At 39.1% G+C, this 16,990-nt stretch overlaps 2 protein-coding genes across 4 annotated transcripts; both read right to left on the reverse strand.

Annotated features, from left to right (window-relative positions):
- Positions 1–126: 126 nt before the first annotated feature.
- rbm10 (RNA binding motif protein 10) lies at positions 127–11,515 on the reverse strand. Of its 3 annotated transcripts, none has more exons than XM_088007325.1 (23): positions 11,204–11,515; positions 10,741–10,838; positions 10,142–10,649; positions 9,885–10,055; positions 9,614–9,683; positions 7,219–7,292; positions 5,225–5,311; positions 5,068–5,128; positions 4,822–4,980; positions 4,539–4,699; positions 3,977–4,074; positions 3,696–3,783; positions 3,405–3,594; positions 3,223–3,308; positions 3,059–3,140; positions 2,873–2,964; positions 2,582–2,761; positions 1,956–2,129; positions 1,796–1,852; positions 1,474–1,671; positions 1,266–1,310; positions 1,124–1,179; positions 127–994 (listed from the first exon to the last, which is right to left on the reverse strand). In XM_088007325.1, the coding sequence occupies exons 2-23, from the start codon at positions 10,755–10,757 to the stop codon at positions 907–909; spliced, it is 2,742 nt and encodes a 913-aa protein (XP_087863451.1). In that variant the 5' UTR covers positions 10,758–10,838; positions 11,204–11,515; the 3' UTR covers positions 127–906. The 3 variants fall into 3 exon arrangements, with proteins under 3 accessions (XP_087863451.1, XP_014865430.2, XP_014865432.2); XM_015009944.2 differs by having other exon boundaries at positions 10,741–10,804; positions 11,204–11,514; XM_015009946.2 differs by having other exon boundaries at positions 1,474–1,668; positions 10,741–10,804; positions 11,204–11,509.
- Positions 11,516–12,649: 1,134 nt separating this feature from the next.
- LOC106931696 (rho-related GTP-binding protein RhoA-A-like) lies at positions 12,650–16,366 on the reverse strand. The gene is made up of 5 exons (XM_015009964.2): positions 16,038–16,366; positions 15,775–15,932; positions 14,656–14,776; positions 13,514–13,644; positions 12,650–13,408 (listed from the first exon to the last, which is right to left on the reverse strand). The coding sequence occupies exons 2-5, from the start codon at positions 15,928–15,930 to the stop codon at positions 13,235–13,237; spliced, it is 582 nt and encodes a 193-aa protein (XP_014865450.1). The 5' UTR covers positions 15,931–15,932; positions 16,038–16,366; the 3' UTR covers positions 12,650–13,234.
- Between the last annotated feature and the right edge of the window lie 624 nt (positions 16,367–16,990).

Raw genomic sequence — 16,990 nt, forward strand, 5'->3', positions numbered from 1 at the left:
ACCACGCAGGCGCAGCACGAGCAGATTTAGTAAGAGGGTTGCAGTTGCACGAAAACCAAAAATTAGGAACAAACCTCTGCTTTTGTAGAGCCAAAAGAAAAAACAAACAGCTATTACACCACAAAATTCATATCGGCAATTGCAATATATTCCGCTTTCTTTATGTGAACATAACAGAAAGACACAGCTGGTGAAATTTCTAGTTAAAATGTTGAAACCTGAAATACATTCCACCTCCTTTCAAATGCATTCCATCAGTGAAGATTGATTTTTTTTTTAAATGTACATTAGCTTAATCAAACAGTCACATTAATTGACAAATACGTAGACAAAAATAATTTTCTAAAGACAATATTAGTTTCATTGTACATTAAAACAAGGTAAACAGAGACAATTCCTATCTACACATTAATGATAGTGAGACTTTTTTTACAGCTCAGGTAGCCACCATGTTCCCGCCTCAACATCTGTAGAAAATGCTCACTCAAAAATATACACAGTGCATGCCCAGATCAGTCATTCATTGAATGACAAGGCATGCAGCATTAACTTAAAAGAAAAAAAATATCTATGGTGCATAGACTCATTTGCTGGCATAAAGATCTGTAGGCTACAGATACTCAATTTCTGAGCAGCAAATGTTTTTCCAAACTTTTTTATTACAAACAAACCTCAAAGCCAGTGAAAAATGAAAACTGCATTATTCAGGAAGCAAGCGAAAAAGGTGCAATTTGTGCAATATTCCAACATTTACTGCTACAGGATCAGTTCATGAGACTATTACCACTGTTGAGGTAATTATAATATCTATCTACAAGTAAGAGGTTTTTATATAGATAGCAATAATATGTTCACTTTTACAAGTTCATCATTTCCTAGGATGGGTGAAACGGAAAATGCAAGTGGTCACTCCACTTGCATGTTGCGCAACAGAAGCCCCTTCTTCACACCTCCTTGCAGCATCCTTGCACCAAGGCTAGTTCCTGTTCCGTCACTATAAAAAGGTAACACAAAAAGAATGTTGAGTACACGTTCAAGCCTGCAACACATTACAAAATAAATCTTAAAATCTTAAAGCAAAGCTTCAAAACAATCAGAAGTTTTTCACGTCAAAACTGCTTACATTGGACTGAACTTCCTCTTCTTAGCTTCTGGCGGTTCGCCATCATCTGCTAATCTCTGCATCAGAAATGGTGAGAACATTTATAGTGAACGAATTGAACATAAGCGTTGGTGTCCATCCTTCTCTCTGAAGCTCAACTGACCTTGCCACTAGCTTCCAGCTGAGCTTTTCTTTGCTCCAAGTTTTGCTGAAGACGCAGACAAAGGTGAACGGTCACACAAAGTTAAGGAGGAAAATTATTCAAAGGCAATGACAACGTTTCGTCTTAAACGTACACAGACAATCTTACACATGCATTTTATAAATTAGTGAGCTGTTAATGATTATTAAAACTAATATTTTAAAATTACTTTATGGAGTTCAGAGAGCTGCTGGTGCCTGATGAGGGCCTCTTTGCTAGGGAACTGCCTTCTGCAGAGCAGACATGCCAGTTTCACCCAGTCTGTCAGTCTCCCTTCTTTCTCATCTTTGTCAGCTCCTTCGTCTTCACTGTCACTTTCTGCGCTGTAGGCTGGGACCAGACCGGACTGCTGAGGGGGCGAATGCTGCTGGTGTCAAGGCAGAAGATTGGAGAATGAGATGGATATTGTGCTCCATTTATACGTCTCAAATGAAGAAAAATGCTATAAAAACGTATGCATTTTTTTCCACAGCTTGCAGCCATGTTCGTACTTCTGTACTTTGACGGATCTGGTCCAGAAAACTCGGCACCCTTTCAGACAGCGCACCCTGCAGGACAGAAAATTAAGTGGGTTTAAATAGGTGATCAAATCTAAACGCGTCCAAGTTAATCACTCCTCCTGACATTCTGATAAGGCAGATGTATTGGCACCTTTTTCTCCAGAACAGCATAGCCCGCATCGGCACTTGCAGACTCTCTGTAGTCGTCGAAGCGACTGTGACCCGGCCCTCGAGAAGAGCCGACAGCAGGGGACGAAGAGACAGAACGCATGTTTTCTTTTTGCCTGTTGAGACTTTTAGCCCAACGCTCCATATCTTTGGCAATCTGGAAAAGCAAATTTAAAAAAAATACATTTGTAAAATTTCACAGGGATTTAAGATGTTTTTATTCGATATTAAAAAGGGATTTCAAAATGTAAACAAAACCCTCTAAATGAAAGGGGGAACTAAATTTGTCAAGATAAATAACACTGAGTTTGATCAGTACTACATTTTGCTTTTTTTTATTTTCTTAAAACTGTGAGAATAGGAAATATTTCAGAGAAACAGGGCCATACTAAGAAAAATAAATACATTATGAGAACAAAGTCATATTACGACTTTATTCTCGTATTATTTTATCATCATCATTTTATGACTTTAATCTTGTATTTTTTTTATTTTGGCCCTAATATTCCATTGTACAATATACCTACATAACGTAAAATTAAAAGAAAAAATTTAGTTTATTTCAATAAATATGACAACTCTTAAATTTGTATCCAGTTAGTAGAGTACCTGTTGAGCAGTTTTACTCTTTGGCTTCTCTTTTTTCTCTTTGCTTGCTGTGCTGTCCGAAGAGGACGCTCCATCCTTCACTGATGCACCCTCGGCGTTTGATTGGCTGGCAGCAGGAGTGTAGGTCTGCTTCTCTCCATCCCAGTACATGTACTGCTGAGTGTTAGCGTTGTAGTAGTACTGACATGAGAAAGAACCCCAAAAGCAAAAAGAAGTCGTAAGGATGAGCTCGCTTGTATTCAAAATGTTTCTGTTCTGTTCTCTGCAATTTGTTCAGAGTGGACAGTTTACCTGGGAATTTGGGTCATAATAGAGTCCTGTGAATGGGTCATAATAAAAGCCTGAGCTTTCATCATACTGGTAAGTAGACACATCTGGCACAGCTGCAAAAATATACAAGAAAAAAAAAAGTTTTGAATTATAGGAAATTTCACCACCTGCAGTTTTGCAAGAAGTCTAATTGCAGGAAATACTTACGATATTGTTTGAGCTCGTGTTCGGTGCCGGGGATGGCAGGCTGATTAGTAGCAGCTGGCTGTGGTTTTCCTACAATCTCAACCTGTGAAGAGGCAGAACTCTTAAAACAACGAGTTGGGAAGATACAGGAAGAGAATGGAAAACAAAACAAAAAATCTATGTACCTGTGTGGCTGATGTGGAGATTGCTGGGATGAGAGACAGCTGTCCAGCTGCTGGACCAAGTTTTACTGCCTCAGATGAGATAACAGCTACAGACGAGCAAGGAAACATCATGAGCAAATACTGTTCTGCAGAAATATTAAACAGCACTGTTACAGACTACTAGAAGAATCAGTCAGACCAACCTGGGGTTCCTCCTGTATATGCTCCATTTAGTGCTGCTCCTGCACCAACCAGGGGTGCAATCCTGGAGTCCGTCTGGATCCTTAAAGCGACGCCGTCTGCCCCAGAATAGCTCTGTCCTTCTTGGCTGTATGTCACTGCTGCTCCCTGCTGGTAAACTGCTGCATCCTCATTTGATCCATTCTGAGAGTTCTAAAAATAAAACATAAAGCAAAACAAACAGTAGACAAATAAGCATTTCGTTCGGGATGCCTTCATTTCACCTTATTAGTAAGTGAAGCTAGATAAGTTACCTGTGATATAGCCCACTGTGCAGCGGCTATTGCAGTGCTGGCCACTGTAGCCGCGCTCACTCTGCTCCCCTCAGTCACAAAGACATCACTGATGTTGATAAGAGCAACAGAAAATGTCATTATCGATTTTGTAGTGTTGGCTAAAGCAGTCTTTCTTAATCTCACACTTTATCTCATAACTAAACTAGATTTTTTTTTGTCTGTGTTGTACTTTGATCCAGTTTTTTCTCCTCTGAAATTTGCAAGTATATTTAACTGCATTATTTGTTAAAAGAGTTTACCGTTTGGAACCTTTGGCAAACTCCACTACAATGGCTTTCCCATCAATAGACAGGGGGGGCTGCAGAGCCTGAAGAATCTGAAGCAGCTGTGAGGCCTCCTGTTGATTAAAAAAAAATAATAATGACCTACTAATGACCTTTAATATTTAAGATAAGTTTATTTTTAAAAATCACCGCAAAAAGCAAATAGTAAGTTCTTGAATCCTGCTTATTTTCTTGCAGACATTTAAATTCCCTAGAATCGTCATGTACTAGATGACAAGACTCTAAAGAACATGTGATGCGTTCATGTTTTTACCGTGAGGTCAGCTCCAGTATGGCTGCTGTACTGATAAAACAACGAACATTGAAAAGGTATACTATGGTTTAATCTGTATGTTTGCGAGTAATCTCCTTCAATGTTTGAACTGTATGGCTAATTCACAACAACAAACAAATCTCCACAGCTTCATTTGGCTATAAAGTCATTCCCAAATAAATCCAATAATGTCAGACAGGAGGCTCTACTGTTTGACCTGGAACATGCGAGTCAGTAAATCAAACGTATTTTCTCTACCCTTACCACTATAGTAGAAAGCTGCAGAAAAGCAAAGCCTCTGTTTAGGTGTGTGTGCTTGTCCTTGATCAGGCGAACATTGGAAGGGGAGAGGGTGGCGAATGGAGCCAACGCCGACAAAATAGCTTCCACTGTTGTATGGGGCCCGAGGTTTCTAAGAATCAGAGCTGTGGAAATAGAGGATAATAACTGGCGTTTTCTGCTGGCTTTGCAGTCAAATTGAATTGTATCAACGTGATAAACAGCAGAGATTGTCTAGGGCATTGTAAAAGCTCGTCTGGAGGCTTACTGTCATTTGCGACGTCTGCCGGCTGCGGCGCAGGCCCCGGGGGAACACTGGGACCAGCAGGGTGGTACGATACCGGCAGAGGCAGCAAACCTTGGGCTCCCTCCTTCTGAACTCCAACAGGCATTTCCCTCAGCAGCTGTGGCAGCTTTAGCTCAGCCTCTATGGAAAGACAGCACAACACTAATGCATCAAAAGAAGAAGAGAAAACGGGTTGGATATTAATAGCAACTCCTGTTAAAACTTCACCTGATTTGGGCACGCTGCATTTGAAGCACTTCTCTCTCCTTTTGAAGTTCTGGACACCACACTGTTAGAATAACGTGCAACCCATTAGAAGTCCTGCTAGGTGAGCCGCTACATTACGTCTGATATGCACAGACCAGGTAATTCAAGCATGATAAACCTTGTTACAGAGCCAGTCCTCGTTGGCTCGTGGTTTGGGGTCGCTGTAGTGCATGGACACGCGCTGCTCCATTATCATCAGCGTCCCCTGGAGGAAAAAGAAAGAGAAGCAGGAGGGACAAAGAATGAGTTTCAGTGATAATGTCACACACGCCACAAAGAGGCCTCATCTCACAAGAGATGAGATTGAAAGAGAAGAAAAAACAAATTAAGAGGAAGAGAGAGAATCAGAACAGCTGAGGCTTAAAAAAAAAGAAAGAGGAAAAAAAAAAAGGACAGCAGAGAATTGCAACCTTCAGCTTAAGAAAATTCGGACGGACTGAGATGGTGTGTCTGTAGTTTTGTGGATTCCCATTATTTAGGGACAATGTGTGATATCTTTATAAATGTGTTATCCCTCCCCCCTTAAGGGGAAACTTTCCACAGATTCCAACAAAGCCCACACAAGTCCCTTCAAACCCCAAATGACAAAAGCTTTGTCCTAAAATATGCAGTAATGGTTGAAAGAAATGAATAATAAAAAAAACCCAAACATTATGTTGTTTCCGAATCAACATAAAATAGCAGGGATGTTCAGATCAGGGTTGTTTTTAAGCCCACCCCTCCCCACCACCAATACCGATCCGAGTCATTTAACATTAGGCATTTTCCGATACAGAGTCCCAGTCAGAAACCTCATCTAAGTTAATAATCACTGCCATGTATGTGCTTGAAAACTCAGCAGCTGACAAGTGGCACATTTCACCAACACTAGGACTTACTCACCAATAAGGTTCTGGAAGGTGGATCTGCACTTATCCGTTTTCCTTGACAGCTAAAGGTATTTTATTACCAGTGTTTCTGCAGAAAATCCTCCATATGCAGCTCTAACATATATTAACTTGGTGAAAAGAGCGACTATTAAGTTCTTACTACATCCCACCTAAAATAAAAAGTTGCTTTTAAACATGTTTTTGACTTGCCAAAGCTAGCGAATTCAAGAATCTACGTACAAATTCTGCAGAAAATGCTAAGTAAATTTGATTAAGTCCGAGGTTAACACCAGCATGTTTACCCTCCGTTTTGATCTATCTCCATGAGCCTCCATTTTCCTGCTTCATAAACGTCACACTTGAGTTGCGACTGCAGCTTCGCGTCTTTCTATTAGATCAAGCAGCGCATGGGAACATCTGAACCCAGCAGACAAAGTAAGTCACATGACACAGACAGACAGAAAATGGCAGCAGCCAACACAGTCTCTTTCACTGTGAATGTCATTAGAAAGAATGAAAAACTCTTACTAGGACAACAAAGTAATATGCATGGGCTAAAATTCAGCTTAGTGAGCCATGCATGCAGAAGTGTGACAGGACTGTCACAAAATAAACAACTAAAGAAATAAAAATTCAGCCTGGGCTCACTGGTGGTGCAGCTGACAAAAAGAAAAAAAAAAAAAAAAAAAAAAAACAGTACACCAGCAATATTTTTCAGAAGTTACGTTTTGTCAGGGACTCCGATATCGATTATTTAAAAAATGCCATGATGGTAACCCCGATCCAATAGCTGGGTTCGGATCGGTACATCCCTATACAAAATACCTGAGGAGAATTTCCATTTCCACTGGTGTGTACTCTCCAAAGGTGGCAGAGAAAACGGACATAGGACTGATAGACGGTATTACAGAATCAGCCCTCTATTGGAAAAAAGTTATACTGTAGAGATAATGACTGCGAGGATCTATTTTTGAAAACTAGGCAAGTGTTGAGTCTATATTCTTGGCTGTGATGTACATGAATTTGCATCTTACTGGAATTTGTGTGCATGTGGAAAGAAAACATTCTAAAAATACAAAGGCTTACCTGCCTTAGGCACAGGAAATCAATCATTTTCAAGAGTGCATTTTGCAGAAAACCATGACAGTGCACCTGACGGCATGATGTCACTGGATATCATGTTAGCTAATGTCCCACTGACTTAATCTATATGTGTATTTGTGTATGTGTTGGAGAGAGTGACCTGGTTGGTCTCCATCCAGCGGGTGGCCTCCTGTATGAGATTAAACTCGACGAAGGCGAATCCTCGGCTCTGACCTGGACACCGCCCAGCGCCACAGCAACCGAACAACAACAACATAACAACAACGCAGTGTTTGGGTTAGTGCTTCATTTACAGAGGAGAGAAAGAGAGAGAAAAACCCTGTTTGAGCCCCAACAACAACAACAAAAAATATATATATATGACATGTTCTCTCCCACAAATGTTCTGCACAGGATGGGTCTCACTTGGAGTCGGGGATGAGGAGGAATACTACCCACCCATCTGTCTGGGTCTGAGCTCTTTGCAAAATGGAAGTCGAGATACCCAAGCGGCAACAAACACACACATTTCTGATACTTTTAATTCAAACTCCAATCGCAAAGACTAGAGACCTTTACTGTATAACCAGTGACTTGCGTAAGTGTTCATACCCTTTAAATTTTTTCACATTTTGTCCAAATAAAACCACATCAATGTACTTTAGTGGATTTTTTTTTTCTTTTTGTGACAGACAAGACAAAGTAGCACACGGTAATTTAAAAAAGAAAAGATTTTCAAAATCTTTCCACAAAAACAAATCTGAAAAGCTGGACATACATCACTTAGTTTACACTTTGTAGAACCAACTTTTTTGGGAACATCACTACCAGGACCCTGAAACTAGATTGACATGTGAATTTAGGTCAGGACTTTGACTTGGCCATTGTAGAAAAGACTATGGTTAGATAGAAAACAACACTCTGCCTTTCTAGCTATAGGTTTCAGTTCATTATTCTAAGTTACATTAGTTAAAAGTAATTAACTTTTTTTGTTAATGTAAATTACATTAGTAAATGTAATTTATCACAGGGTTAACCCTGTGCTGTGTTGTCAAAGTATTTGTTTGGTATGCAATATTAAACAGAAATGAGAAATACTGTATTGGTTAAATATTACACACCAACTATCAGATCTTGTGCAACAAAAGAATACAGTGGATCTCGCCTAATTGTAGTTCAGTATTCATGGATTCAGCTATTCTCTGATTTTTTTTCCATAGAACTTATGTAAAATATTTTTAAAAAGACCGGACTGAAAAAAGGAATACTGTTGGTATTGATTCCAAAGTAGTGCCAAGATGATTTCCACTCTGCACATTAATGCATTCTAAGGTACATTTAGCATTTGACCTATTAAAGAAGTTATTTAATAGCGTTTTTAGTAGGAGTCCCAAGTGTTCATGGTTGGCTGTGGTGTGTAATCCCCATGAATACTGGGAGTTCACTTTTTTCCATCTGGTCAGTGGAGTGCCATTGCAGTAGACTTAAATCCAAGAGATGGAGTCCAATACAGTCAAGGGAAAAGATAAGATTGAGGAAAAATGTGGTTTCATCACAACATTCCAATAGTTCTATTAAGTATTGTCTTCTAATATTGTGCAGCCCTATATTTAGCTTCTTGTGTCTTCCCTTCCACTCTGATCAGCCTCCAATGGCCCTGTTGACAATGTTTCTTAAGACAAAACAGTAAAAAGTTTAATGGGTAAAAATACTTTAGCAAGGCACTGAATTATTTTACCTGGTGCAAAATACTTAGATTTACAACAACAAGTATGCACAAAAAATAAAAATACAAAGGTTATTCTCCAAAATGTTAGATCACAGCGACTAATCTGAAAAGCAGATAAAGACTGATGTGGGTGTAAAAGAGACAGCAGAGTGTTGGGGAGGGTAAGTGTGCCAGTGTCAGTAAAGCACACCTTACAGACAACCAGGAAGTTAGCAAAGTGCGACACCAAAGACACAATGACCTTAATGGGAAACATTAGGAAAAAAAATATATAGAAAATCAACCATGTAGCTGATCGTTAGCTGCAAGGTTTCATTCTCAGGACACACAATTTATCTATGGAAATAATTGATCTATTTGGAGTTTTAACTTTCAAAATTTGCTCTGCTCAAGCGCATTTAATTTCCGAGGTGGATGGGACAGAACCACAAAACAAGAATAAAAATATATCAGTATATGAAACACAGAGAACAGGAAAATCGAGTTAATGATACTTCTTGGCAGTAGGCCCACATGTTTGCATGAGAGGCGAAATTAGTAGGACATAACTTAAAAGGATGGATGGATTTTGCTCTGTGAGGAACAGCAAAAGGACAGAAACCAGAAGATCAAAGTCACAAAGCAGGAGTCTGAGCCTTCTCTGTACAAACCTGAATATCTAAACATTTGCGCTGTGCTAGAGCTGTCATGTGTCATAACAAGGCTGTGAGAAAGTGAAGGCAATCGATCCTAAGAGGAAAAACAACGAGAGCGGCAACAACAACAGAGCCAGGAGTGGATGAGATTGAGACAAGGAGGGGAAGGTGACCAGCAGACAAACCCTCACCTGAAGATTTGTTCCTCATAAGGCGAACTTCTCTTGGCTGGATCCCCTGTTCCTGAAGTTGTGCCCGAATCTTATAAAAAAAAAATATATGTAGCTTAGAATACAAGCATAAGCTGCACCACTGCTTGGTGCGGCTTACGTACATTGTATTATTGTTTTTAGGTTATTTTTTGTGATGTGTGTAACAGATCTCTCTTGTGAATGAGACAATGACTCTGAAGAGATTTTTTTCCTGTATAAATAAAGGATTATAGCTTGGAACAAATCACACCTCATTGGCTGTGGCACTCATTGGTAGCATGCGAAGCATGATAATGTTACTGGGCCTCTGGTTCTGGTCCAAGTCTGCACGGTAGTCCTGGTCTCTCTGGTCCAGTTCCTCTGCAGACAGGTCTTGTCCAGCGTTTTCACAACCGCCTTCCTCCGCTGCTGCTGGAAAAGTCTTCCAGAGAAGGTCGAATTAAAATAACGAATCACTCCCACTAAAAGAAAGAAAATGTTGCAAATTATGCATTTCTCAGGATTTACCCTCGTCCTCCTTCCGCCTCCACGAGAGACCCTGTCCTCATCTCTTGGTCTGAATTCCATCTGCTCAGAATGGGCAACCCAGTTGCCATCCCTACTTAAACCTCTGTTTTCTGGAAAGCCTCTTCCACCTCTCTGCCTACCCCTTCCTGGCGGGCCAGTCTGTATCTGCTCAAAGTCTTGTCTGAATCCATCCTCCTCCCCTTGGTGGGTGAGATGTGCACAATCAGGGTGTGACTGAGAAAAGGGGGGCCATACAGGGGCATTCCCCTCCAGACCAATGTCACCTCTGGTATTCCCTCTATGGTGAAAATGTGGGGAACCTTGGAATCCTGCTGGGAAGTCATGAGCACCTAGCGCCTCATCAGGCATGTATAGCCCATCATCTTGCATTCTGACTTCATGGACTCCCTCCTCATCCTCTTGCCCATAAGCACGATAGTCCATGTCCCGAAAGTTGTGATCATTGTGAGAGCTACCATAGCGACCGATGCGATCGCCTCGACCACCCCTGATGATGTAGGATATTATGACGTTAAAGTGTCTTCAACGAAAAATATGCCAAATAATTAATATTTAAAAAAAATAAATGATTTACTCACCTCCGCTCATAGTCCATGTCGACTTTGAAATTTCCTCAAAGCGTTTGCTTCTTGACAGTTAAAGCTATTGAATGCAAGATGACAGCAGCAATAAGGAGCTAAGATGAGATGAGATATCGAATTACAGAAAAAAAAATAAAGTCTGGGTGCAGAGTAGTGTTGTGCAATGTGATCGTTCGGATGCATATTTTTACTGTACACACGCTACTCTCACCTTGAGTTCATCTTCTTACCTTTCTGTCCACATTATTAAACAAACTACCAAAACTTTAAACAACAGACATTCTTCTGCAGCTAGCAAAGCACACACAAATATTAACAGAACAGGAACCTAACGTGCAGCGGTCATCTCTGCTAGCAGCTAAGCTAACTAGCAACTCCAGGTTTGACACACCGAACCAAAACGGCTCTCAACTGTTACAAAACCGAGTGCATTTTTAGACAGAACGGATGAAAGACTTACCCTGGAGTTATTTCAATAACAGCCTTTTTATAATACGTCACGTTGAAGCTAAGGTGAGTGCGACGTTTTCTTTTTGTTTTTTTGTTTTTTTAGTTAGCCAAGTGTAAAATGGCCACAGGAAGACATGTCACAGGGGGCGGGACTAAAACTCCAGTTCTCAAGTGTGATTGGTGTCCGTAAACCGACTAAGGTAGAAGAAAGACGTAAAGTTGCAAATACATGGAGAGCTGTGTAACATTTAATCAAATAAAGCAGTATAAGTTTGATGGTTATTTTTATGTTAAACTTAGTTTTTCCTGATAGTCTTTATTGTGTAGATTTGGAAATTAGATTTGTTGTATAGACTTTTGAATATATTTAATTAAAAGTCTATTTACAGTTTTGTTGTTTGAAAATTATGTACTAAAGACCTACATATTCTAATTTTAACCAAAAAACTGACCTTGAGGTAAAACTTTGTTTCTGCCAACAACTAGTTCAGGTCATATTATTTTATATAAATAATAATTTATTTCATTTAATCACAATGCATCATTTTTAGAGTGTATTTTCTTCTAGGGTTTGCAAAAACACAGCCATCTACCATCTATACTTCCTTGACCTTGCAGGGTTACATTCTAGTAGGTATTGAGGACTGTTGCCTTGTGGTGGTTATATCCAGTTGTCATTGGGGGAGAGGTTGCAAGACTATAATAGGACAACACTGAAACAGACCTGTACTTAAGGGTAATTCAGAGAAAACAGTTAACAAGGCAGTCATATTTTTGGATTATTGGATGCTACAGAGTTCTGGAGATAATCCATTCTTTTTGCATGCAGATTTGTACAGGGCTCTTTCTCTGTGGCTAAGATTACAACCTAGAACCCAGGACCTCCTTGCTGTCAGGCAACAGTGCAAACTATTGCTTTACCATCCTCCAAAAACGTCTTTGATAATATACCCACTAAAATCTGATACCCCCTCATTTTTTTTTAGCAAAAAAGAATTAGATCCAGACATCCAGGTCTGCCTTATTTCTTTTTCATTCAATTCACTGAATGAAATACCTTTACAAAAACATTATAACTGCTTGCATTTCCCTGTAAGTACAATACATATTCTTATATTACAGTTTCTGTTGAAGCTGCTGTTCAATAAAGTATTTGAGAAACATAATATCCTTACATTAATGAAAAAGACCACTGTGTTCTACCAATTTTATGACAGTGTAATCTCTTGACAATATGGCAAGTAAATCTGAAATTGGATATGATCCTAGGCTATTTAGTAAAACGTTTGACCAAATATGAAAGCATGAAAGAAATTTTATGAGGCATAAAAATAAACATCAAACTGTTGCAGTAAATGATAACTGAATGCAACAAAAAGTACTCACAAAAAACAAAAATACTTAAAAATAAGATACCACAACCAAAATTTGTTACTAACAAGAAACATTTCACCTGTAACAGAATATTAGTTTATTTTCTATATTCAGAATAATCATGATAATTGAGTTACACAGTTAAAATATGGCTGAAAAACCTGCCACAAAAGATCATAGGTGTACAGGAGATATGAGTATAATGGAGATATGATGACTTAAAAAGAAGACAAAAAACATACAATGCCTCATAAAGATAATACAGTACATATTGGACTCAGTGACAAAATAGGAAGGCTAATTCAGCCGTTTGTGAATTGATCCCCTGGTTAATGAATTTCACAGTGTGGTACAAAAATGTCTCGGCACTTAAAATTTTAATGTGACTGTGCCTCTGTTTATGGTGTTATGGTATCAGGAAAGGTTTATGTTACTATTAGCAATTATTATTTTTAAACCAAATTACAAATTGATTTTGTACAAGGTCATGACTCTTATTATAGTTTTTCCGTAGCGTAGGAATTCCTGTCTTTGTTCTTCTTAAGGTACAGATCAGCCTTGGTTTGAAACGTCTTGGCTTTAAATTCCTCCCTCCGTTTAAGTTCTAAAGATTTGAGATCTGGCCTTCATGAGTGCTTCAGGATAGCGTGCTACTTTTCACCAGAGTTTATAAAAGCACGCAGTGATTCTTCTTCCCACGGCTGTTGTTTGTCAACGCTGCCTTAGCTGCAGCGTCAAAGACTTCCCTCACGCCTTCTTTGTTTTTAGCAGAACACTCCTGGTAGCTGTAGGCGCCAATTTGATTGGACATGTCTTTGCCCTCTTCATATTTAATTGGCTCCTGAAAACAAGTTTCATAGATTTACACATTTTTGATTTTTAAGTAGACAAAAATACATCGCTATTTTGACCTACACAAAAGATATAAACAACTAAATCAACATGCCTCATTCTGTTTGGCAAGCATTTTTCTGGTATTCTCATCGTTGCGAAGATCCGTTTTGTTCCCCACCAGGACTATGGGGACGTGAGGACAGAAGTGTCTCACTTCAGGAGTCCACTTTTCTTTAACATTTGCTGCAAAAAGTGAAGAAAAAATTTGATCAATTAGCAACATAAATCACTTTCCTAATCTATAATATACTAAATAAAACCTAATTACATTATTATTAGTCCCTCTTTTGAATCACCACTTTAATGTGGTGGAGAGCTTTGTGGACCCTATAATCATGAAGGCCATGTTGTCCATTGATTAGGATTCTGGTAGGGTCTTTCAAATTGACAAATTAGCCTCAGGAGCTGGGTCAGACAAGAAGTAATTCAAGGATTAAGATTATTTGGCAGATCACAAGAAGAGATGAGGTTGCCCAGATTTTGGAGCCCATAGCACTCTCCCAAAGTCAGGCAGGAGGGGAACCAGGCAAGTGTCTTATGGTTAAACCTTGGCCTCAGGAGCTTAACCACAGGTGGGCTTTACACAACAAATGAGGGATCACCACCTTCAGCTGAGCAACAGAGTCTGCTCTTCACGTCTTCACGTTGCAACTGTTGTCTGTGCTTATGCACTGAACAGCATTTCAGATTACCCAGTCTGATTGGAGTCTCTGGATGCTGCCATGAAAAGGGTGCCATCTGGGTATGAACTCTGTCCATAGGGTTGTTGGACTCAAACTTAGTGATAGGGTTAGGCGTAGAGGGGATGCTTCTTCACTGATATCAGCATGCCTCCTGTGTGCCAATCTCTTCAGATTTTACATGTCCCACTGGTAGGAGACCTCATGTATGACTATACCAGCTGAAGGGATTATATGTATACCCTTCTGGCCTGGGAATGCCTTGGGATCCCCCATAATGAGCTGGAGAGAGTGACGAGGGAGAGGATGTCTGGGTTTTCCTTCTGGACCTTTTGCTCTTGGTAAGTTGTTAAAAAAAACAGTAGTACATGCTCACACAAGGACCAGCTGCCGGTATTTTACCATAAATTAGAGTATTTTTTTTTTTTTTACAGTGTACCTCAACACATGACCCGATCTTGGATCAACAGATGGATAAACAGATATTACTTTCAACCCAGCCCACAAACAATACCTAAACTGTCCGGGCTGACCACAGAGAAGCACAGAAGGATTACATCAGTGTCTGGATAGGAAAGCGGCCTCAGTCGGTCATAGTCTTCCTGACCTGCTGTGTCCCAAAGTGCCAACTGTATCTGATAAAAGAGCAAATGCATAAGTTTAGAAACTTTCTGTAATCGTTGCAGAAAGTTAGGTCTACACAGTATTTTGATGATCATGGAAATTATGTTGTGTGTTTTAATATTATTTTAAACAAAAAAAAATACTTTTTTTGCCGTCTTTATATAAATCATTTAACAATATTTTGTGTTTTTTTTGGTGTATTTTATAGCATGACAAAACTATGCTGCATGAAATAAAACTGAAAATATAATAATATTAGATAAATGTTGATTTCCACATCATTTTATTGTGGCTTATTTTTTCTCAAGTATATAATCTGTTTTAGAACTTTTGACTCACTTAAAACGGTTTGGTAATATGATATCTTTTATGTCAGCAGTCATTTTTCATTTGATAGATATGCACCTCAAAGACTAAGGGTGTAATTGCTGCAAACGGTGGTTCTACAAATAATTGATTCTGAAGGGCTGAATACAAATGCATGTCTCAATTTTTATATTTTTATTTCTGAAGAAAATTAAAACAGCGCACCCCTTTTATTCCAGTTCTCTGTTATGTTCTAAAGTGTATGTGGTTTCTAATTGAAACGTGAAAAGAAGACACAACTACAAACTATGTGGTGAAGTGCATGAGTTTGAAAATAAAACAAAATGAAAGTAGGATGGTAAACTTTGGATTTTATTCTCAGCAATAAGTACTGAAAAACAATTAAAAAAAAGTGTTTTGATTTTTTTTTTTTGGTCTAATGGGAGAATAAAACATATTCAAATGATTTTATAGAAAATAAAATCATTAGAATATTTTATTTTCTAAAATATACAATTTTAAGACATTGCAATTTACTGATAATGGTATTCATAATTAGTAATGGCAGGTATCATAATTTTAAAACTTCAAAAAGAAATTGCAAAATATTAGGGCCCACCTTCCAAGAAAGATGTGTTTTTGTCTGTTTGCTCACCAACTACGCCAGCAGTCAGACTTCCAGCCAGGTGACATCATCCCTTACCTGTTTCTGATCCACTTCAATGTCTGCCACATAGTTCTCAAATACAGTAGGCACATAGACTTCAGGGAACTGGTCTTTGGTGAAAACCGTGAGCAGACATGTCTTCCCACAAGCACCGTCCCCGACGATCACCAACTTCTTCCTGATAGAGCCCATTTCTGGGAAACACAAACAAAACTAAATTACAATAGAGGAAAACAGCCAAACCACGCCACAGGTGTGAAGTACAAGTCTTTCTTGCTATTAAAATACAGAAAACTTACACTGCTTTTGATGCTTTCAGAACAGCTTGCCTTGGTTGACACTTGTCACAGCTGCTTTTACGAGATCTCAGCTGGAATGGGCTGACTGGCTGTGTTCACACTCCACAGAGATTCCCTTGCTATGCTACCAATCCAGTTGGGTAGGGAAATGCAGACTTGTCAAACCAGTCACCTCCTTGAGGCTAGGCTATCTAAAGTCGTTTAAACTCTGAAATCCAAAGTTTGCCTCACTTATTCTAACATGCCAGCCTTGTACTATCTGTAAAACTGAAGGAACACGATTCCAAGTAGGGGTAGAAGAGCTCAGTGAGTTAATTGTCCTACCAGACAGACTGGAAATCTCAGTCCGCCTCCTTGTGTCATTTATCAGAAGGATGCCGCACCTTACACGTAGCAAAATGTTTTGAACTTTCTGTAAACTGCAGCTGTCTCATTACCCGTCTGACAGCATTGACATCCAAAATGTTCACAGTGAAACAACCCAGTGTGTCTGAAATAGTTTTCTAATTTATTATATATTGTACAAACTACTAACGGAAAATTATTTAAGGTTTTGTTTATATTTCATTAAGAAATTAGCAATTTGCATACCAAACTATGGAAGTTAAGTGGCGTATGGAGACCGTTGCATGATTTCATCAGAATGGAATGGGTCCTGACAGGATTGAGTCTCACTTACTCAACCCTGTCACAGGTCTATTTAGTATCTATCTCCATTAAATTGCCTGTTAGCAATTTATTGTTAGTCACATTGGAGCATCATGGTACATTTAGGCATTTAGATGCAATGAAAATAAGTTTCTGTAGCTCAAGTCAAGCAACGGAATGGGAAAGAGAGGAGATGTAAGTGGTGTTGGATGTGGCACGGCAAAGTTGTTGGTTGCAAACATGCTGCTCAGTGTATCTCACACACAACTCATCTAGAGGGAGTTGTGTGTTTTCACACTCAGCCA

The sequence above is a fragment of the Poecilia mexicana genome, unplaced genomic scaffold (genome assembly GCF_051168715.1).
Source record: "Poecilia mexicana isolate PSO_F unplaced genomic scaffold, ASM5116871v1 scaffold_7, whole genome shotgun sequence".
Taxonomy (NCBI): Eukaryota; Metazoa; Chordata; class Actinopteri; order Cyprinodontiformes; family Poeciliidae; genus Poecilia; species Poecilia mexicana.